We start from the raw sequence: 24,376 nt of genomic DNA on the forward strand, positions 1-24,376 counted from the left end.
AAACAGATTAGAGGAAGATATAAACATCTTATTTATTAAATCAAATAGAAATGCAAAATATATTTCACATGCCTTACATGGAAAAGAGATGAACTTCCAAGACTTTAAAGCAAAACTGTGTCAGTTGACACGCAGGAAACAGGAACATTATAAACAGTCACAAAGAGGAGGAAGGACTGGGGGGAGGTGACATGGGGATGCTGGGAAGGTCCTCCCCACTCTGAGAAAGATCTCTTAAAAACAAGAATGGAGCTTATGCTAAGCAAGCATTAGAAGTATGTTAATTTTAACATATATTTATTTTGGAGGAAATTATCTAAAGACATACAGTTGGCTACTAACTATTCAAAACAGTGGTCTAAGTTATGTATACCATACTCATTAAGTGGACATGGGTTTGATTTTGAGTATAACATAGTCATACGAATTAGACACGGGTTTATTTTTTGAACATCAGTAGGGCCAGCAGGAGAATCAGAAACACCAAAAACACCTTTTAAAAACTAAATCAATACACAGCCACATTCTGTGCAACTCTGCTATTAAAAAAGGGGGGAAAAGATTAAAAATATAACTATTTTTCTAAGTATTTTAATCATTTTGTCGTCCTCCAATTCTTCCTCCCTCCTACACACAATTTCTTGGAAACTGAAATGACACTCAACAGCAAATACAAAGCATACACCAATAGTGTAGTCCACAGTTTTTCTAAAGAGTCAATAGTCCAGCAAATTTAAAGTGATCTATGTGCAAAAAATAAACAAATGAAAGAGTTTCTTAAAAAAAAGAAAAGTCCGCTGCAGCCTTAACTTCTACTTAAAAAAAAGAATCTGAGGATTTGCACTAAGTTTCCCAGTGGAGAACAGATCAGTAACTCCAAGTACTCTGCCTAACCTGTGACTTGGTGTTGCAAAACTGTCAACATCCCAAGTTTACTACCTGCTGGCAAGTGGAAAACAGACTGTATCCCCATGAGAAATAGGAAAACCACTATTCACAAACTGGTCCTCTGAGATACATAAACATGTGGTGCAGGTATGTATTCAGAGACTGCTACCTACAGCTGAGAACAGTCCTCTCAGCATGACTAACAGTAAATTATTAACAATAAAATATTCAAAACTTCTAAGAGCAGTATTTGAAATGTTCCTGCCTGCTCAATGCCTCTAGGCCTAAGCTATCCGCTCGTTAATAGTGGTGTAAGTCAGGGCAGCTCTGGTGAAGTTACAGTGGAAATCACTGTGCATGAGGATTTGTGTGTGAGAAGAACAGTCCCCTGAACTACAGACTAGTTCAGTCCTGACCACACTACAATAGGGAATTGTGTTTAAACCATGAGTAATCATGCAGTCATCTCCCAGCATAGTACTTCTTTTCTGAACACATGGAATGTAAATGACTGAGATTTACAACTGATGATTTTGCAGATTTAATGGATTATATTTCTCTAATGGTTCTGGCAATGCAAACTTGGTTAAAAAAACACCACCAAAAAGGCCAAAAAAAACCCAAACAAAAAAAAAACCAAAAAAAAACCAAAAAAAAAACCACAACAAAAAAAACCCAACCAAACCCAAGCTCACTGCTGTCTACTTTTTTCTTTACTGGATGACTTATCTGGCACACAGTGAGGATTTCTAACAGTGAGTAAGTCTTCAAAGACATCAGATTAGTTGGGCTGGGTATGGTAAAGTCCAGGTGCAGAAGACACCACAATAGATGATAAAGCTTAATCACAGTTAAGTGAAAAAGCAGATCTTATGTCTGTTATTAGTCTGGTAAATGGAGATGACGCCCCACATCCTAAGCCAGGGCGGTGAAACAGAACAATCACCAACTCATAAAACGCCTCGAGTTTTCCAGATAAAAACTCAGAAGAGCAAAACATGAGCAGTAAAGTCACTTGGTGTTTAATGGCTTTCAAAGTCACCTTCCAAAAGAGCACAAACATCAAAACTATCTCCAACTTGAAAGCCACATGGCAACATTCTGCCTTTTGCCACCCACTGCTGCATGGGACAGAGGAGCACTGTGGAGGCTGAGGGGGAGATCAGCTGCAGGAAGGTGACCAGCCTTTGCCAGGGTGAGGGACTTCCACAGAAGGAATCTCACCCAAAAACGTGAGGCTTTGAGAATGATGGCAAACACACTTGGACTGATGCAAAACACTGAAGTACTGCAGAGTGTCCAGAGAAGGGCAGTGGAGCTCGTGAAGGTGTGGAACACAAGTCCTGAAGGACTGGCTGAGGGAGCTGGGGGTGTTGACCCCAGAGAAAATGAGGCTCAGGAGGGACCTTATTGCTCCCTACAACTACCTGAAAGGATGCTGTAGTGAGGTGGAGGCCAGTCTTTTCTCCCAGGTAACAAGCAGTAGCACAAAAAGACAAAAGTTGTGCTAAGATAGATCATTAGGAAAAATTTTTTCACTGAAAGAGTGGTCAAACATTGGAATAGGCTGCCCAGGGAAGTGGTGGAATCACCATCCCCAGAAGCATTTGACAAAACCACAGACATAGTGATTAGGGACATGGAGGACCTGGCAGTGTTAGGTTAATGGTTGGACTCTATGATCTTACAGGTCTTTGCCAACCTAAATGATTCTATGAAACCACATACCTTAATGCAGGAAAATGGTGGCTCTGGTGCAGTTCAAATCACAGCCAAACGGGTTTTATTTGCCAAGGACAGGTAAACACTAACAACACAATTCAACCTGTGTTTCAAGTGCTGTTAGGCCCATACCACATACAACATTTAGCCTTGGTTTGTCTCCCCATAATGCACTAAAGTAAAACCAGACCTTAAGGAATAACTTGCATAGTAAGAAAAGGTCATCAATTTAATCATTTACTTTTAAGCAGGCAAGCAAATTTGTAAACATTCAAAAGCGGCAGCATCCAAGTTACAAACAATTTAAGGAAAAAAGAATTGAGATTATTAAGGTTTTTTATCCTCTCAAAAATTTTGGAAATGAACTTTTAAAACACTGCAAACATTGAACACTCAGTTGCACTTCTAAACCTGCTAGTAATTCTGCCTTCCAAGGAATTCTGCTTTCTAAAACAGATGATCTCACAGTTGCCATACTTTTTATCATTTGCCATTTGGAAGTCAGCTACCAGAGCATTTCACCTCAGTCTAAATCCCATTAGCAAAGGGAATGCCCGTGTCTTGATTCAACACCTCTTTAACTTCTGAGGGTAAAGTGTCAAAGAGGTGATCTTCCACTACGAGCCCACTTTTCCTGAGAAGCTGACACTGCCCCAGCGTAGCTGGCAGACGGTCCAAGCAGTTTCCCTTCAGTTCCAGGTAAGTCAGCTGCAACAGCTGACTTACTTTATCTGGGATTGAGGTAATACAGTTTTGTCCCAGACTCAAAGTCCTCAATTTAACACATTTAAACAACTGTTTTGGCAAAATGTCGACTTTGTTTCCTGTGATGTGAAAATGCTGAAGATTTTGAAGCAAACCTATTTCCACTGGAATCACCGCAATTGAGTTGTAGCTTACATCCAAACACCGAAGTTTCTGTAAACTGAACACTGCGGCAGGTAAGGTTTCAAGTTTGTTATTGGAGAGATAAAGAGACTCCAAATTCTTTATGTGAGTAATGGATGAAGGAATGCTGACTATTTTATTGTGCCACAGCTTTAAACAAGTCAATCTTTTTAAATGCTGGAAACTGATAATTTCTTCAATTGTGCGTATGCTATTTGACTTTAAATCCAGTTCCTGTAAGTTAGAGAGACTGAAGATGGCATGGGGAATTCTCTCCAGTTCACAGTTCTGCAGTTCCAACTCTGCAACATTTGTCATTTTCTTAAGGCTATTGAGTACCACAAGCTTAGTGCCATCGTTATGAATGACTAGTTTTGTCAGATGTGGTGCTACATCTGTGATATTGGGGGGAATTTTGGTCAAATTGCTCTTCACATGGAGAATTTTAAGGTGTCTCAACTCTCTAAGAGATTCAAGCCCTATCATTTTATTATTTTCAGAGTTCAAGTTGCCTATCAAATACAATTCACGGAGGGTTTTGAGCAAATACACCCATGCAGGAATTTCTGCAACATCTGTGAATTTCACATGAAGGCATCTCAAGTGGTCCCGGAGGAAGCTGAAGGCAGTCTGCTCGACCTTCGCAGGGCAGTGGTACAGATGAAGCTCCTGAAGATTTGTCATCTGGGAAATTTTGGCTGTAATTTTCGCTTCAGGAATCAGCTCCAGTTTCAACACATCCAGATCTGTCAGATCAAACACTGCATCAGGGACCCCTGACAGCATGAAGAGATGCAGCTCCTGCTTGTCCTGGGCGTTGCGGGAGACGTGCTGCCGAAGCTTTTCGTAAGTCCATTCATGGTTCAAACTAATCCCGCGCAGTTTGTTCTCGCTTACCTCTGACAAAAAGACACCAAATCGCTTCGAATACAGCTGGTCATACTGATCCACCATGTGCAAGAGAAATGCAAAATCATTTTTGACATCTGGGATATCGCTGAAGCTGCTCTCTTCCCTGACCTTTTCAAAGGAGTATTCTTTCAAAGGTATCCGGAACAGCCAGAAAAGCGTGTAGAGGCAGATAAAACCATAGACACAGATGAGGGAAATGTAGCTGATAAGCAGCTTCTTCAACATATAAGCCATATTGTGTGTACATTCAAACTGTGTGTAGCCAATCAGGTGCTCCACTTTTGGGTTGCAGATGTGTTCAAAACTGATGGTGTTGACGAAGTTTGCAGTATAGCAGAGAATAAATATGAACTTGACAGTCTTGATGACAGTCTGGCCAACGTAGAGCTTGTAAATCAGATCGCTGTCTTCCACGTGAGCCCGGAACTTCCGGACTTTCTCAAACAGCGCCTTGGCCTGTTCTCCATCTTTCTTATCTAAAATCGTGACACTGGGAATCTCGATCATCGGCTTGTCGGCTGAAAATTTGAAGCCAGATTTGGTTATCATGGGAGTGCTGGCACTTGGGCTTCCTTCATCACTGCTAGTGGAAACATACTTGGGCAGGGACTGGGCACCAGTTAACCTCTGTTTGTTCTCCTCAGAGTCCTCGCATGCCGTTTCAGACAATGCTTTTGTAGTCCAAGGAGACTCAAAGCACTTCCCCAGTATAGACACAAAATGCTCAATTTTTGAGCAAGTCTTGGGATACTTGAACCAAAAATTACTACTGACTATTAAAATGATAGTATGGATGAGAACAAGATAGGGAAAATACTTTGAGTACCAAGGAAGAGCCAAATGATAGCACATCTGGTTAATAAATACATACTGCTGAAAATCCAAATTTGTTTTACGGCCTGAAGAATCTTTCTGCTCCTTCTTCAGCTCCTGGTCTGATTCAGTGGGTTGATACTGAGAAGGGGTAGCTCTGCTCAGAAGAATGTCAGGTGTTACAGTGGGGGCAAAGGAAACAGTTCTCATTGACGCTTCTTCTTGACCAGTGGTTGTTTCAACAGTGGTGAAGTCAGCCTTCCCTGCTGTATCAGGCTGCACTCTTGAATTTACAGTAGACTGCAAAACTGGCAAGCAGACCACCTGGTCTTTTGTCAGCTGCATGGTTCCAGCAAAAATGGCGACCATTAACATAACAACAGCGAGATAATCCATAAATACATCCCACCATGGTTTCAAGATACGGTAAGTTGGCTGGATGTCACTGAGCGATGCAACTTCTGCAAGGGTAAACATTCCTACAAGAGAACAAAGACAAAGTCACTGTTATTGACTGGGGGCATTAATTTTACCATTTAAAAACAATCCCAGCTTGACATACACAACCTCAGAAGGTTTCTCTTTTGTAATGTTTTGTTGCCTGTTGTGTATTGTCCATCATGCCACTTAACGGTTTTTCCAAAACCAAAACAATGAAGTATTTTAGCAAAACAGAAGGCTTCTTACTTCAGGCCACACCATGTTTATGTATCTTTGCCACTTCACAGCACTGAAGCCTGCTCTGCGCAAGTGAAATATCTGAAAGGTATAATACTGTATCTGATATATATTAATAAAAGGAAGAGAAACAATAGACTACAGAGCACAACATCCAATTCTGTAAAAGTGATTGCTTAAGTCTGAGCACAAAAAATCCAGCACTAACAGTATTTTGTAGTACCTTGCATTTAAACAAAATAGCATTTCTCTCAATACTTTGCACTCTGCTCATGACTTGTACAGCACATTTTAGGTCTCCTTACATCATCAGCAAGGTCTCTCATTTGTTTTAATCTAGCACAACACAATATCTTCCCCTGCTTCCCCCTGAGCATCCGCATGTCTTATCAGATTGATTGGCTCCTTTCCTTTTTAAGTATCACTGCAGCACAAGTGAAAGCCTTCCAGTCACTATGTGAACATTTGGCACAATCCTTTTTAATATACTTGGATGTTTTAAAGTAAAAAACAGTTGGATGGGGACTTGAGCAACCTAATCTAGTGAGTGGCATCCCTGCCCATGGCAGGAATGTTGGAAATAGATGCTATGTTTAGGAACCTTCCCACCCAAACAATTTATTCTGTGATTGGACCAAATATTGGTACTGTATACATTTTTCTCCCCAGTTGATTTAAACCAGCTAACCAAGAACAAACTGCACAATTCTTTCAAATAGGGAAACATTTTTTCAGGTATTATCACATCTAGTGATCACAGGAAGCCAGTTAGTACAGTAGGACAGGAGCTGACTGCAAGGCTTTCACTTTGTCTTAAACATATGGACGTGAGACAAAGCAGCAAACTGACCATGGGGAATCCAAACCTCTCTGCAGCTTTAAGCAACTTGCTCTGCTTTTTTTTTTTTTACAAAATATGGAGGAATCAACTTATCAGCTTTAAAAAAAACAAGCTTCCTGCGCAAGCAGGATGTGGTAAAATCATCATTTTGACTGCTGAATTTGTGACTCAAGTTGCCATTTCTAAAGAAAAATATCTAGCTTGTGTGCACACATGCAGCTGGGAAGGAGATAGTATGTACACTATCCCACAGAGTCTGTCTCCCTTGCTTGGGACACAAACAGCTTAGCAGAGCCCAAGGAGATCACAGCAGGCAGTAACAAGATGCATTGGATTTATTATTTTTAACTTGTAGGGTAACAATTCATACAGACCTGCACCTTACACATCATAAAGGACAGTGTCAGAGGCAACATATATGCAGTGTGATAATTTATTTCTGGATAACAGACATTTCTACACACAGAATTCAAATACCAGCAATTGCCTATATGGTAAAAGCCATGCACTAGCACCCTCCTTCCCCACACCAGTACAAGCAGCTCCCACACCTTGGTCTGTGGGAAAGGCCAGCACTTGTCTTTACTACCACAGAGCTCACCATCAAAGTGTCTCCTCCAACACAGGGAGATACCCAGCCTCTGCCCTCCCACACTCCTCCCTGAAGCTTTTGCCAGTCTTGCATACCGAGTCTGCGATCTGGTGGAGGCAGCCAGAGAGGAAGGGACTTTATCTCACTGCAGCACTCATCTCAGTGCTCTTGGCACAGCTGCCAAAACTTAAAAGTTAGGGCTGAGTTTCTCAAGGAACCAGTAGAAGGAACTTCCAGTTCTCACTTTCTTGGGCAAGTGAACGTCATCTACTCCTCCCTCATTACAAGTTTTTGAGGTCTTACAATCCTCCCAGCTCCACAAGGACCTCCTTCCTGAGAGGCTCCTGAGCCTGCCCCCACACACCTGCCCAGGGCTGCAGCTGCTGCACAAAGTGCTGAAGGACACCAACCAGTAACACACCCCAGCTATCAAAGCCTCACAGTGCCTGACTTGGAAGTCAGCTACAGACTCCCATCTTTAATGTCTCCCAGTGCTTCACCTGCACTGAGTCACAGCATGACTGCTTGCCCTGGAGTTGCTACCTATGACATTTAAACAGTAACAGTGTGCACTTGAACAGCATTAGCCATTTGTGCTAATGTGAACAGATTAATTAAAAGGACCCTCCTAACTCCTAGGGCCCAACTGTCTGTCACCTGTCCAGAACAGGAGAACCACAAAGCAACAGCAGAGGTGACTTTTTCCCCCCAAATAGATTTTTTTTTTTTCTAGGATGCTCTCTGGAAGGCATACTCTCCATGTCCAGGCTGTTTTCACTGTGCTCTCACCTATCCTGGCTGCCACAGAAGTTCTGCCCAGCAGGTGCGTTCAGCAGGACAGCACCAAGCCAAGGCACACAAGGACGAGTCCTGTGGCGCAGGAGAGCAGGCTGGGAAGGAGGAACCAGCTCACTGCTGGAGCAAACATGGGCAGCTGCTCCTGCCTGCTCCTCTGGGGCCAGCCTTTCTCTCAACTCTGCACCAGCTAATTACGTGGGAAGTTCCTTCACTGCCGTTTGGGGCACGGCCTCCAGAATTCCTTTCACAGAAAGAAGGTGATTTTTTTGCTTCTGCCATGAGAACACGTGGACAAAGGATGGAAACCCAGGCACTGCAGACATGACTGCTCTGAACAACTGAAATAAGGGAACAGAAATGACAGAGCACAAAGTGGTTCCAGCTGAAGACTTAGAAAGAACAGCAATAAAAGCAGAAGTTAACAATCACCTCTACAGGACCTCTGTCTTGCACACACAAAATCATTCCCAAAAAGGTTAGGAGGCACAACAGAGCCTGAGTAATCCTCTTTGTGAGGCTGTAGGAAGCATGGTGTAACAGGAGCTTTACACCAAGAAGCAGCACATTCAATGTTCTGAACACATCTTTTCTTTCAAGTTACTGATACTCAGAGAAGAGCTCCTGTTTTGGCAGAGATTAGCAGTTATAAAACAAAAAACTCCTCTGTGGCATTACTAAAACTGTCTCATAAAAGACAGACCTTTTTCTAGCTAATAAAAATCAGTTCCAAGAGCTGAAAACAGATTTGCCTCCTTACATGTCCAAAATGTTTAATGTTCTGAGTCTTAAAACCAAAATGAAAAACTATAAACCTACACACAGTATAAGACACATTCTGACAGGCCGCAAATAAATTTGGTATTTTCTCTCTTAAATCCATCATAACATGCATTGGTGTTTGATTTTACTAAACGAATAACCATAGAAGTTAACTTTTATTATATTTCTGCACTCACTTAGAAATCAAACAATTAAGAGGCACTTAGAACAACGGGCCTGTACAGTATGGTAATGGGTTTGGATTTTCTTTATTCCTTTTGAATTTAAACTATTCAAAGCTTTTGAAACCTACTGTCTAGAATATTCCTTAGAGTAGGTGGAGAGTATTTTCACTACTAATTTTCAACTCCTTTTAAGAGTGACAAATTGGGCTTTGAGTTTCATTGTAAGTTACAGTGATAACACTGTAACACTGTTTGGAACTAAGGAAAAAAGAAAGAAAAAAGAAAGATGCAAATGCCAGTCTGTGTCTGGCAGAGCCTGCAACCATAGATGGTCTCCTCTCAAAACCAGTCATGGCATGCTCTACCCACAACCCCAACGCAGAAAACATCTGTGAGCAGATGGTCAAACTATAGAACAAAGTCCTGTGCAGCTGAAATGTTAAAGTACCTGATTTCTCATGTGAAAACATGCCCTTCTTTCAGCCCTTTCCAGGGCTTACAAGGCACCAAATGGACCTGGAGGGTCAGCAGAACATGGGGCTTTGACATACCCAAATTCAAAAAGAGATCCACACTAGAAAAGTGAGGTTCTTGAAGAGAAATTCTCATTCCCAATATGGAATGTCAGGACAGACTCCTTTCTGAAATAGCACATTTTTGTTTAATTTTAATAAGCATAGATTTAAATTCAAAGATATTGCAGTATGATCCTTGAGGCTGCACAGCTACATAAAGGCTTTAATTTTAACAAATAACCTTTTTTCCTCCCAAACCCTGTATCCAGTTCCAGGATAGTACCCTAGGATAGTATCAACTTCTTTCAGCTCGATCTATCACTTCTAGCTGTCTACTGGGTGTATTCTTTCTCCTGAAACAAAAATCTTTTAGCCTAAATAAATGCAACTGTTTTAAGCAGAGCTGTTTCTTGCTACCTTCTAATACTTTAAGGTGGAAAAACTTGAAGTTCTGAAAGTAGAGCAGTAGTGTGACTTGGAGCTCTAGAATTAAACCTACTTAGTTTATCTTGCAGGTATACAAGTTACAGCGAAACAGGAATACAAAGAGAAAAAAATTAACAATGACAATGGAATTGTCATAGGTCCACAGTAAATCAGCAAGGGTAGGAACTAATTCAATAAATCAGTATTCTTAACATATCATTACTCTTAATTATAATAATTTCATTAGTCTTAAATAAAAGCTGTAATAGAAAGAGAACAGAATGTGATTAGCCTGGTGAATTTCGGACACATTTCAGACTATAAATGCTGAAATAAAAAATGGACATATTGGGGATAAGAAACTGCTCTAGCTTAAATACAGAAGTTAGCAGAAAAGGAAGCAGCAGATTGGTATGTCACTAATGTTTATTTACATCCTACTTCTTCCTGTACTTACAGATAAAAACTGTCTGTCCTGTAACTCCCTGGCCCTCCTGTCTTAAAAGCATATTTAAAGTTAAAGCAAATTCAAAGTCAGAACAAACAAATAAAAGGAGAATTGTAGCACATGATGCACTCATTCACTCTCAGGTTCCCAAGACTCCAAACAAGTCCACTTTGTTTCAGGAAACAAAAAGATTCTTGAATCCGCCTTGTTACTGCATCTGGTAAAGAATTTCCTAAAAAAACCCTCAACATTTCTAGCTAAAAAGTGCTGCTACTAACAAAATTGTTTTCTCCCTTCCCACAGGAAATTAAGGAGAAGAAAATTTTTCCCATAACTAAAAGGCATTGCTAGCTTGTTTTTGATCAAGTGACCATAAGTTTAAATTTAATTTCCATTGTATATTTTGTTGTTTCTTTCCATCAATCATTTCTACTTCTGCAATATCCTATTAAAGCAGACTATTTGACCATATTGTGATAAGAATAGAATATGAAATTCCTGTTAGCCAGGACCCTGTCAGTATAAATTGTTCCATGGACAATCTGCCATCAAAATGATGGCACTATCCTTTTTTTCCTACCTCCTTTTCTTTTCCACAGAACCAAATATAAGAAGCCCCAAGACCCTTGTGAAATAATGCACAAAGACATACACGAAGGTCTAAAAATCAGGTTAGGCATTCTGAGCACATCCACATCCATACCTGCATTGGTTATTCAGTTTCTGGGATGAGAAGTCTGAAACAAACTGAAGGTTTAACCACCAGCAGGCTTTGGGATCGAGTAACAGAGGGAAAGTGCCCTGCTGAACTAGGTGGGAATATTACAACTGTCCCTAGCCTGGTTTGCAGCTCCTAATAGGTTGGCTAAGAGGACATTTTATTTCACAAGGGATTATTGTGCTTTACTCTACCTGAGCCCACTCAAGCTACAAAAGCAGCAGAAGGTACAACTGTGACTACAGCTCCTCCTCTCAACCAGCCTGCAAACAAACCCCCAAAATTCAGCTAAGCATGGATTTGAGCACTGAGTGTGTCTACTGCCTGAGAAGTCCAGGAAACATTTCACAGGAAAACACAACATGGGTGCTTTGATAGTATTTCTCTACTATAGGAAATGTTTTGGGGCTACTTCAGTGATGGAAGGCATTGCAGAACATTAACACCAGGATGGGGCTTATGTTATCACATACTTCCTGATCAGTGCTTTTATCTCTGGAAAATCAAAACCAGATTTAATATAAAAACTGCATAGAAAAAGACTTCCATTATTTCTTTCTACCAATAAGCATGACAAGAATTTCCACTTGCTGTTTCTTCCCTAAACACCTGACAGCAACCAAATCCACCCATTTGAAATTAATCTGCAAGATCTAGTTTGGATTATTTTTGTGTGGCTGCCCTGTAATGGATGATGAGGAAAAGGAAAGCATTGAACACAAAGCTGAAAGGATATTTCCTATAGAGGAAAACATTTCAACTAAGGAACAAGAGTTCTACAATAGCTTTTAATTAAATAATAATTCATACACTCACTGTTTGAGAAACAAAAGCAACCAAACAAAATCCCCCACATCTAGCCCATCTCCCCAGCTCCCCCATCCCACTGCCCAAACTGCACAGCTATAATTTTGGACTTTTTCTTAAAGCAGATATATAATACCTCTCTCTCTATATGCCTTTATATTTATATACATAATATATATAATCTCTGACATAGTCTGCAAATACATTCTCCAGTTAAGGAAGCATCACCTTTATGAACAGCATGAACCTCATTGACAGTAACTTGCAAAATAAAAAATTATCAAAATCCTATTTCTCTTGGATTGCATAGAAATATTAGGCTGCAGTAAGCTGGAGACAAAAATAAGATTCTTTACATAATCAATGTCAAATTAGTACCACTTACAAAAATTAAATCTATAAAAAACTTTTTTCTTTTTTTAAATCTTCAAAAATGCTGCCCTTCAAAGCTGGGCTTTTTCAGGTTGTGTAACACTCTAACCTACTTTTGGATGCTGCTATTTAAGTGTTTACACTGAATCTTCCTTGTTTACCAGTTCTTTGAAGGTCTAGTGCCATACACCACTCCTACACAAATGGTTTTGTAATCAATATGATATTTAAAAAGCAGTATTAGCAGCCACTCTTTCCCTAACCATAAACTGTCAAATCTTACCTCATTCTTGCCTTGCTGCAAATGACTGGAAAGGTCTATTTAAAGATGACTTTCAAAACAGGAGCCCATTTTTACATTTTGGAGTAGTTCCACAAAGCATCCAAAGATTATTAACATAATTAAAATTCCCAAAAAAACCACCAAAATTATTAATCCCAAAATTATTTAAAAACCCCAAAATTAATTATTATTATTAGTTATTAATTACCTCTGTATTTGCTGCATGCAAATTCTGCGTCTACAGAGCGCATAAAATGAGTAACTTCTCACTTTGCCTAGTGCAGTAATCTTCAGCATGCTCTTATAAAAGAGCTGCTTGGGCAAAAAGTGCTAGCTTCAGGTTTTACTGACATTTATCCCCAGGCTACAGAGTGCAGATCAGGTGCCCAGTACACTTCAGAAAGCTCAGGGAGACCCAAGCAGCAACACCACCCCATCCTTACTTCTCACAGGTTAGCAGAGACCATGAAGGGCAGCAGAGAAGAGATGGGAGAAGCAAACAAGACTGGAGAGAGTGGTCTTCTCTGGTAAAGAGATCAGAATTAGATGTGTTCCACTTGAAGTCAGTTAACCACGTGTGATTTTACAGTTACAAAACAAACCACCTAGCAAGGCAAGAAACCAGAAGAGGTGGCTAATGAGACACTAGCAGGGTAAATCCTCAATTTAAGATGCTCTTCATACCTGTAAGCAACAGTCCATGAATGCACAGGCATTTCAGGGGCACAGCTGCCAGAACAGAAATGCTGCAGCAGAGTGGCAAGGACCTGGCACAGGAAGGCAGAGAATACACCTTGGATGTACCCTGCACATGCACTCCCACCTTACATTGCTGCTGCCGCCCCTCTTATTTATGCAATGCCAATTCATCCTCCTTTTATCTGAGGCAGCACATTCCCAGCGATCAAAGTCGCAGAGCCACGGCTGAGTAACCAAATCTGCAACAGCATTTTGTTTCACCTAGCCAGGGGGAAACAACTGAGCACACACTCAGGATTTCATTCCACAGAATTCCCAAAACAGCCAGAGCAGCAATCTTGAAACGACACCCAACTTGTGTGTGCAGGAGTCCCAGTTTAACACCAAGCACTTTTACTCAAGTGCAGACACAACTGAAGCACATTTAACCTGCAATGGCATGGGTGTAAAATGCAATCAGAAGTTACACCACACAATAAACCAACAGCTGCTTGCTCTCAACTGTAAATATTTAATCCTTTTGTCATTTCTAAATCTGCTGTTCCCCTATCTTTTAGGCCATGACGTTTCTGCAGTGTTTTCATGACCACTATCAAAAGTAGAGGAACACACAGTAAACATCTGGCACTTCTACTAACCAGAGCACTTTGGGAATTTATCAAGTTGCAAAAGCAAGCTGCACCAAAATAAAGCACATCTGCTAACTCTTGTCCCTAGAGGCTGTTTTTTATCACTAAAAACAACCCAGCAATACAATTAAAAATAAATTTAAAGGATTGGGAGAGAAAAAAGTAAAAAATGTAACAAACTTATATTTCCTTTTCAGTTTAGAAATCTGAAAAATAGAACAGTAAAAAATGGTTTACATCCAAGTTATTCAAATTTCCTTTTACATAAATAAGTCCACATGGCTACAAAGCTTGTTACACAAAATTGCATTATCTCAGATAGAGACAGCACTCAAACTCATGCAATTCCTCTGAAAAATACTCTTCTCTGATGCACAGCCACACACACTGCCAGTCTGTCTCCTCCTTCCAAACCCACTTGGAACTAGGGCAACTTCAAAGTGGTAAGAAATTGAACTTGGCATACATGGAGCTGATAGTTTGGTGATTTTAAGCCACAGAATGTGAAGATACAAATCTTATTACAGAATGTATTAGCAGCTCCAACTACACACCCTAAACGTACCATAGGAATAAGGAGGAATGCCTACCAAAGAGAAGGAAATGTGTTGCTGAAATTCTCTCTGCTGCAGATTTTAATGGCCCCTCTTCAGGGCAAAATGAACTCTCCCTAGTACCTTAGCTCATGGTACTAAAGTCTTATTTTACTTAATTTCTAAACTGCATTCCCATCCATATGGAAGCAGGTTTACTGAGTAACTGAAGTAAATGATTTTCAATGAATACTTTCTCCTTCCTTTTATTTCAATGGACATGTGAGCAACCTTGAATTGGAACATTTACAGCATCCTCATGGAGATCTAGAGCCAAGAACAGACAAAAAGTTCCTTTAACTAAAGAACAGGCTCCATTGTTCCCTATCTTAGCTGGTTCATCTCTTCAGCATGCAAACACAGTGACTCTCACTGGGTTACATGTTGAACAGAAGTTTCATAAAGATTTGCACACATACAAGCTACTGTACTTCAAATATCTGCAGTGGCACTTTCATTATACCCATTAGCTAAAAGCAAACCAGGAAAGGTCACACGTAAATTAAAAACTTAAAATAACAAAAGCAAATTACACATATGCAAACACACAAAAAAGTGCCCAGTGACACAAGAAGCTACATGTAAACACAAGCCTCCTACTCACACATCAGAGTTCCTCTGTTTCTGCTAAGAGCTTTTCTCTAGCAAGAGCAGTAGGAAGGTGCAGTAAGTCTAGCTAATAATCAGGATATGGAAAAACACACTCAAAGTCCACCTTTCCTTTTACTCACTCTGCTGCTTTGATGAAAAAATTAAAATGCTAGTTTACAGCTCAATAAATAGGCTGCACCCTCAATTTTCAAATACAGTCTCTCCACTCTTTATGGGACAGCAGTCTAACTTTGTTTCAACTTAAATGTCACACAGCTTCTTTTATCCCCAGGGAGAAAGGGATACTTCCTTGCTCCAGCCAAGGTCCAGCTGTAAACCATGTCTTGGAAACTACTCGAGGTAGCAGCCCCTGACACCCTGAGCACGATACGTGCCCCGAGCCAGGACAGGCAGCACACACAGCTGCCAGCCTGCTGCCAACCCTACCTGCTCTTTATCAAGCACAGAGATCTCCTACACCTCACACATCCTGCCAGATGGGTAACAATGATGATTCTCACATAAAACTCTGATCAGCAGATGAAGGATGAGTTATTAATGTTACCACATTCCTGCCAAGCTTCCAATAGCTGAACCTCCAGTGGTTTCATGCCAGGAAAAATGCCTGCAGCTGAAGCAGCATTTATCCTCAAAGGGATTTATTTAAGTTCACTATAATTCCTTTTCCTCTTCTAAACTTAAGCTGCTTTCTGTAAGAGATAAGCTATTTGCTTAGTCCATCTAGTCCCATAATTGTTTGGTTCAGGGTGTGTACTTCAGTACTTTGACATAAAAAGAAATTGCGCTTCAACACATTTTTGGGAGCTCTTTTGAAATTTTGCTGATGAGTTCAGATTACCTCCTTCCTTTTTAAGCTTTATTTTCTCAAAACACCATTCAAAACATTGCCTTAAGAACAAAAAGAATGTTCCAAGACTTGCTGTCCTACCAATGATTACAGCATTCCTGCTCTAACAAGAAGCAAGTTTTCAGCTCTGCAAAAATGTTCAGTAAGATTCCATTGTATTGCTTGATGCGATTCACCAGCACTAACAGATCCATACAACCTCCAATTTAAATATTTACTATTGCTAAATTTGTATTATGATTTGACTCAAATTCTGCACTGAGGGCCCTCCAGCAGGGAGTGGGCAGACAACCCTTGCCCCTGAAGGCTCACAATCTAAGTGATTATTTGTTAGGCAATGATAAGCATTTGTGGCTGTAACATTCAAAGCAAAAAACCAAACTCCCTCAGGCTTCCAGAAAAAGATAAAAAAAGTGGGATAACAGCCTGATTAAAGTATAATCAAATTTAACGTTTTAATGCACTGCAATCTTTGAGAAGGTTTAACATTATGTGCCAATAAATCCCTTTACAATTACAGCATTCCTATATACTTAGCCATACTCCTTCCCACTGGTGATGCTATCTAAAAAGTAAGGCACTAAATGTAACAGCTCTTGAGACCTACCTTTCCATTGAAATGGACAATGAAGCTTTCCTTTCCAGTCAAATTTGTCTTAAAATAGATAGTGAAGCTGAGTGTACACTTCAAGTAAAATAAAAATACAGAAAAGAGACACTTTACTCAATCCCATTTACAGACAACACCACTCCTGCTCCAGCACTTAGGACTTTTCCATGATTACTCCAGGCTTCCACACACACTTGCAATCAAGATTTTGGCAGCCACCTTCACCCATGTACCATGCCACTGTCTGACTTTTACAGCCAACATCTGCTTGGATGGTGACATCAGAAAATCAGTGCAGAGGCAGCTTTTTTATTTGGTGGGCAGCTTCCCCTTACCCCAGGTGCTCTCCTTTTGAACTCATTTTAGCAAGTTTCACATCACTTAACGGTAGCACAATAGCTGCTCCCCAGCTGCTACAGAAGTAAAAGCAGAGTGCCTTCTAACTGGAGGAAAACACAACAATCAGGTTCTGTTGTTGCCTGTAAGCAATTTTCACATCCTTCAGAAGGGCCTAGCCAGGTGCCCAGGAGATTCTGTGCAAGCATGAGTAACCAGCTAGGCAAGTTCAGGACACAGCACTACGTCATAGTGACCTGGCAGAAGAAGGGTCCTTACCTTCTAAACCACCTTCTAGCCCTTCCACCAACATGACAAGATCTCACAAAAAATGGAAATGGAAAGTCTGAGCTTGTGCAAGTGCATCAGTGATTTCAGCATCCTGGCTCTCACTGTGACTTCCATCAAGCATAATGCAAGGCTTTCAGAAAGAGGGGCAGTCCAGGCCCCTGACTGCCCTGAGCAGAACAAGAACTTGTCCCAAGCAAACTCTTAACATCACATGCAGCAGTATTTCTACAGGCATGTGTGATGGACTAGGCATCACCTACACACGAAGCAGGACCAACAGAGCAAATGAGTTTCTGTCTGGTAACAACACCAGAAAACACCAGTTTGGTGCAGTGGTGATGGTGAGAGAGTGAACAACTACAGGGTTCTCCTCCCAGGCACGCAGAGATCTCCAGGTACTCTCAGTGATCAGGTGGCAAACACCCCTCCCAGGACAGGGGAGCCTGGAGACATCCTGCAACTACCAGGGACAGCAGGGATTATTTGAGCTCTTGGTTTGCATTTCAGGTTGTTGACTCAACACAAAATAAAACACAGAATGGCCACAATTTCCCACACAGTGACCTGTATCACGTCATAGCTGAACACAAGTCATCTTCCATACAGACCTATTTGTAAGTCTGACTGGCATTATTTTCACAAGGATCTACTCAAGAACATTAGGACAACTAGCCAACCACTTTATTTACATTTTCCTGTTATCTCATCACACACTTGGACAACTGCCCATGCATGTGGGTGTACAACAATAATATACATATGACTACATACCCATTAGCCATCAGTCAAGAGTTTAGGATTTGTCATGGCCAGACTGAAACCATCCATTTAAGATAAAGTTTTGTAACAGCCTGTCTTTGACCAAGAGTTCTGCCTGCCAAATCATGCCTGAGGTACATTTTTTTAAACAATAAAAATTTTATCAAGGCCCAGAACTCAGCTATAGTTTTTGTTCCCTTTTAGACTAAACAGCAATTCTAATCTCAGTTTCAGGTTCCTCAAAGGCTAAAAGAAAAACCCTTTCTCAACATGGAAAACCAGCAAGCAACTTTGGATTAATGAAAATTTAAATTATTCTTTAAAGCCTGCACTGGTTTCAATTTCCCAAGAACAGATTTGCTTTAGGAAGCCAGATGAAGTACTTCTCTCTCATCACTAAGCTTGGGACACGCACACATAGCACCAACTGACGTAGAAGGTGAGACCCAAAATGGTGACTCTAAAAAGGCAGGTGATGTGCTACTGCTGTGAGCTCTAAATTCTTGCATATGGACACAGCCATGTCCACATTCACTGTGACAGAGCCCTGGATCACAATACCAAAGCTGGATCCTTGCTCACCACTCATAAGCAGGCACTGCCGTTGCAGCCTACTCTTGAAACATGTCTAATAGCTTACTGTGCTGCCTTGTTGGGTTAAAGCATTCTGTATGAGACAGAGCACTCCGACAATCCTGCTCCTGACTCAGCAGGGACACACTGTCTGTCTCACAGATGCCACTCACTACCTTCCACAACACCTGAATTGGATGTTCTGTGTGCCTTGCGTCTCCAGCTCCCACGTCTTGGTCAGTTTCTTCAAATTGACACAAACAAACAAAAAAAAAAAGTTATTTTTTTGACTTAGACTCTGCTAGGAGTTGATATTTATAGTGCATAAAAGAATCAATTCCCGAATCTATCACAAAGCCCTACTGCATTATACAGTGTGTCATCCTGTTTTAAAAGGATTATGGCCCAAAGATGCAGTTGAATTGCATCAGATTTCATACAGCAGAGTGTTTGAGGAAGGCAGAGTTTCAAGACTGACCAGTTATGATGAGGAAGAATCTTTAAGTTTCTGCCATGGGCTAGAAATTGGAATAAATCTTTTATTCTCTACATTAGCAGCACTTTGACCTCAGGATAATCACAAAGTAAAGTCATCCTAAAAAAAGTTCTCAAGTATTGGCAGTGTGTTGGAATTAATCCTTACCACACAACTCTACTATGAAAAGTGACTGAACAAATGTATTATTGAAAGATACAAAGTATCAGGGAATTTTGGTATTTCCATGCAGGTGTACAATTCACAAATAAAACCATTTCTCTCCACTTACTGGAACTCTTCTTTTGGGAGTTTAGCCAAGTCTTCCACACACAGTTGATCTGTGTATAGTGCTCCTTAATGCAGTGCATAGACTCACTTGCTGAAGCAGGCCCTATTCACTGATTCTTACTTAGTCAAATTACGAGAAGCAAGATGTAAATAAAGTTTTACTTCTACCCCTAAAGGGGGGAGAAACAACTGACTGTATGAAATGAGTAATCATGAAGTGGTTTAAAACAGAAACAAAATCCCCATCAGAAATTAAAACAGTCATGGATGGAGGTAAAGGCCAACAGGATTAGACTACAAGATCTCAAGTTATATAAATAAAAGCAATAATGCTATTATGACTCATTTATTAGAGAATCTTTATTGCCTTCAATTAACAAAAAAAATAATGTGAGGATGGCACCACTTGAAATTAAGTTACATAAAATGATTTCTTGCCTCTAAGTTGCTGTTTGTGAATAGCTGCAATTTGAACAGAGATCTCAATAAATCTTCCCTGTAACATAGAGTCAAAATTGGAAGTTTTTTAGCAATGAGCAAAAGCATAATCATATTAACATAAAATATTCAACTTTTCCCAGTGAGACTTGCACTTGAGCTTTTTAATTACAAGGTCTACACCTCTATCATCCAAGGCAAGGATCAGCAAGGAACAATCAACCACGCTGCAACACCACATCCAGCTCCTGTAGTTTTCTCCAGTCCTCCTCTGTGACATCTGTCACTGTCAATGCCACAACACACTACAGGGTCTGATCCTCCAACTCCTAAAGGAGGTCTCCCTGCCAACTGTAACACCATCTCACCAACCACTTCCGGGCAAACTACTTCTTCTTAGTAATTCTAAGTCACTGAAAACCCACAGGACATAAAATTATAAATTACCATAACCCTGCCAAAACACAACATGGCCAAACACAGCAGCAAAGTATAGCTATTTCTCTGTGGATGAAAGCCAAGGGATTTCTAGTGTTTTATTTCCTCTAATGCACAAAACCTAAATGCCAGCAGCATGCTCCTTGGTAGAAGCCCAAAGACCACTTAAAAGTCTCCATTTTCAAGATGTCTTAGAGGACATAACTTATTTCATTACCTTCCCCCCCTTAAAGTACAAAAGCAGCTTCAGTTTCCTCTATGATCCCCTCTGACTCTTGGAACTCCTGTGGGTAGACAAGAACAGCAAGAGTTATGAATACAGCTCGTATTTGGCATTAACTGAACATCTTTAATTTATGATTACTATTACATTACAAAATGCACATATACACAAATATGTCTTACAGATCAAGCCATCTTTCCACAGTCAGCAAATGATGCAATTTATTCAGTCATCACAGTCCAGATCAGACCAGTGACACTCTAAGACATCACACAAACAATACAATAGCATGTACTGAGGAACTACTGAAAACTCATTTAACAAATAAAAGCCATCTCGTAAAAACATCCCATGAGAGTCTTTTGCTGCAGTATATCATCTGTGTTTCAGACTCAGCATTCAAAAATATTTAGCTTTTCTACAACAAAGAATTTTAGTTGTGTTGGAATGACTGCATGCAGGGAAAAATATGGCAGTCATACAAAAGCCACAAAATATCACAATTCACTGTGTTTCTTGATGCAGCTCTTAAGAGCCAATTCATAGCATTTATGACTTCAACATCATGTTCTCCTCTGTTCACAGTCCAGTATCCTTACTTGATTCTTTGCCAGACTAGTGCTACATTAAGCTGGAAAGGCAGCCTGTAAAGGTAGGGCTGATGTGTTCCTTTATCCTTGCAAAGAACTTCAAAGCAAGTCTGCTCACTGGTCCCCATCTTTGGGCCACAAATGGCGTGACAACAAAATAACGTTCCCATCTACAAGGACAGCAAAGCTAAAATGCTTCATCTTTTGAACCTGCTCTAGTTTTAAAACTTTAACTACATCACCATTTTTCTCATGTTCTTGTTCTGTAATCCTGCAGATTGCTTTCCACCAAGACCTGGGTGGCGGACAGACGTGGGTTGCAAGACCCATGCAGAGTTGACCTTCTTTCTTTGATCACGTACGTGTGTTTCTGTGTGGACACAGTGACAACCACAGAGGAGCTCTCTGCTCTTCAAGTGACAACTCAAGAGCACACTGAGGCATACACTGCTAACAGTGCTGAGCAGCTACCCCGGGGGCTGGAAACCATGAAAGGGAAGCAACAGTGGAACAGCCCTCACAGTCATTATGCCTGTACCTGCACCTTCCCATCAACACTTTCTGTCGGCTTGTATTTACCAGATGCAACTGTCACACCAAATAAAGTTCTGGGTGTGCCTGTCTCACCTACATGTAACCCTGGGAAGGGAAAAAGGGAAAAGAAAAAAGTAATGAAGATCACAGCATCTGTAACTCTTCATTTAAGAACAGAGAGAAGCTTTCTCCAAAACAAGTGTCAAGAGGTAATTAAAAAGGAATACTTCTGCCTGACAAAAATACAGCTAAACATTCTTTCCATAACTTGAATCTCCTTGCTCTATTTCTCTCTCCACTTCTGATAGTATCAATCCTCACAGATGCTTCATTTTCCCTGCAGATCAATTACTTTAATACAACAGAGAAATACTGTACAAGTATTGTCACTGAAAAGCTGAGTGTTCAAAAAGCAGTTTGCTACTCTGATCCATGCATATTCTGTTTGTGTATCAACATGTATGCCCTGCAATCAGAGGCACAATGACACATTTTAGCACACAGGGTGCGTTCTCCCTTTATCACCACCTCCCCATCATACACACACCCTCAGTGTTCCTTCAGCCTGAATTATGCTCCTTCTCATATTAAATTTAGAAACAGAACTCTGAATCACCAGTTCCTGTTGTGAAAGTAGCTAGAAACAGATACAGCAAAAGGAGCTTCCTAGTAAACAGCTATACAATAATCAGTCCACTACATTAGACCCCACTGTTACCAATTGCTTTTTAAGTCCAGAACAGAATCATATAGATTTATGTGAAACTAAAGAAATAATTTCCTGGGTGTCTAATCCTTCCCAGAATCCTATCAATTCTTATCCGTAACGGTATCGTGTAGCAGTGAGTTTCAGAAATTAAATGTCCACTTTAAAAAAGAAAAAAAAAACAAACCACACCCAACTCCCCAACCCCCCCAAACATTACTCATAAACTCATTGCTAGTGAGCCTGCTGCTGCACTTACTCAATTTCGTTCTACTTTTCCTCAACACTCTTTTAGATGCACCTTGAAGAAGAGGAACAGAAAGATCTAAGCTGCTGCTTTGCAAGAGAAGAGCAGCACAAAGACTCCAAAACTGGTTATATGCAAGAAAGTCAGTTCCAGAGTGAGAAGAGTTCAGACAGCATTACACACAAGTTAGTCTGCCCTGCAGACAGCAATTATTTCCTAGCATAAGCAGAGTGGAAATGCACTCATGTCTCCCAGTTAAGAGTCCATATGCGTGGTTAGGAAACTCTTGGTCACCACTTGTGGATTCCAGTTCCTTCAGTTGCCCTTGAAATATTTAACAAAGGAGCTACGTATCTCACGCCAAGAGGCACCGCCCATGTACATGCCTCTCCTGAAGTATACACACACACATGCTATACATATATATATATACACATATATATACACACACACACTTTCTAGCAGGGAGGCCAGCTCAACTATGCAGCACATGCAAAGAAGAGTTTGGTTTGCAGGTTTGTATAGTCCCATCTATGACTTACTGAAGTCAGTTTGACATCACTTACCACTACCCTCAATAATTCTTGTATTTAGCACAGAGGACACTTCCAGAAAATCTTTCAGCCCTGGGAACATTTTGGGTGGAGTTCACCACTTTCCTCTGTTATTTATTTGTTCTAGCACTCATGCTCTCTCACCATTACAAATGCACTTATTTCCAACTGCCTGATTGCAGCTCCCAGCCATCAGTTCTGTGTCATGCCTGTTTCTGTTTGCATTTTAGCCTTCAGTGCGCTCTCCTTCAGAAGGTGTTTCCCACCAATTATTAAGTTCCTCCACTTATCTATCAAGAAACAACAAACTCAGCAACAGAATGAGCCTTTCAGGCTCACCTTGTGGAACACCAGTCAGCCTTCAAATACCTTCTCTGATTTATGTGAACTCACCCCCATTTTCAACAGGCTCCTCTTGATCTCAGAACTGTACACGATTCACCTTCCTTTTCCCATTGCCCCTCCTACCCCCAGTTATGCCCCTTTGCTGCCCTGCAGGACAGCAGTCATGTCCAGCTGCTGACTCACTGTACCCCAAGCAGTTGTCTCCCCAAGCTCCTATTCTGTCACTACACTGAAGTGCAACACCTGCAGACCCCATGATATTACAGATTATATCAAATTGCACCTTTGATTGTTACAGCTCACCAGGCTGTGTGAATTCTGGTGTCCAAGCTGCTTTGTCCTTGTTTACCACACTGCCTGGTGTGATATGGCCTGCCAGTTCTACCAGTACAGATCCTGCCCCTGTCTCTAGCTACTTGATGAAAAGGTTCAATGGAATATGCCCTCACCTCAATCCTTAAAACAAGATTTCTAGAAGCATTCCTGTTTGACAGTGATTCACCACAAGTGACTAACTTTCAAACATCAGTTAGTCAGTTCTTAATTCGTTTACTTTTGCAGTATCACAGAGCAGTAACATGTCAGGACAGGAGTCCCCGAGGGGCACAGCAGTCCTCACTGACTACTGTGCAGCTGCTGAGAGAGGGAATGGGAGACAGCACTTGGAAGCAGCTAGGGAGTAGCAGAGGACCATAATGGGTTGAACTGTCTCCATCCCCCTTGCAGCAGATGCCTTTGAAGACATAGCTTTACTACATCTCAGAGTGCTTTAATTTTTTTCAGTATTTTGGTGACTGATAATTTCAAGCCAGCTGGATTATGATTAAATCAGTCTCCCACTCTTTCCTTGTCTATTCCAGCACAGCTGGTTTTAAGACCCCCAAGACCAACAATTATTAAAAACTGTCTGCATGCCTACAGACTTTTAAATCAGACTTAAT

General features: G+C 40.8%; 1 protein-coding gene across 1 annotated transcript in view; it reads right to left on the minus strand.

Moving 5' to 3' along the window:
* Positions 1 to 1,559: 1,559 nt before the first annotated feature.
* The window catches only part of LRRC8D (leucine rich repeat containing 8 VRAC subunit D), a 50,582-nt gene continuing 27,765 nt past the window's right edge, over positions 1,560 to 24,376 (minus strand). The window contains exon 3 of the mRNA XM_054286306.1: positions 1,560 to 5,702. Within this exon, the coding sequence (XP_054142281.1) occupies positions 3,139 to 5,700 (2,562 nt within the window). The 5' untranslated portion in view covers positions 5,701 to 5,702 and the 3' untranslated portion in view covers positions 1,560 to 3,138. The remainder of the gene's footprint in view (positions 5,703 to 24,376) is intronic.

The sequence above is a fragment of the Melozone crissalis genome, unplaced genomic scaffold (genome assembly GCF_028551555.1).
Source record: "Melozone crissalis strain CALT ecotype California unplaced genomic scaffold, PUWL_Pcris_2 ptg000045l_1, whole genome shotgun sequence".
NCBI lineage: Eukaryota > Metazoa > Chordata > Aves > Passeriformes > Passerellidae > Melozone > Melozone crissalis.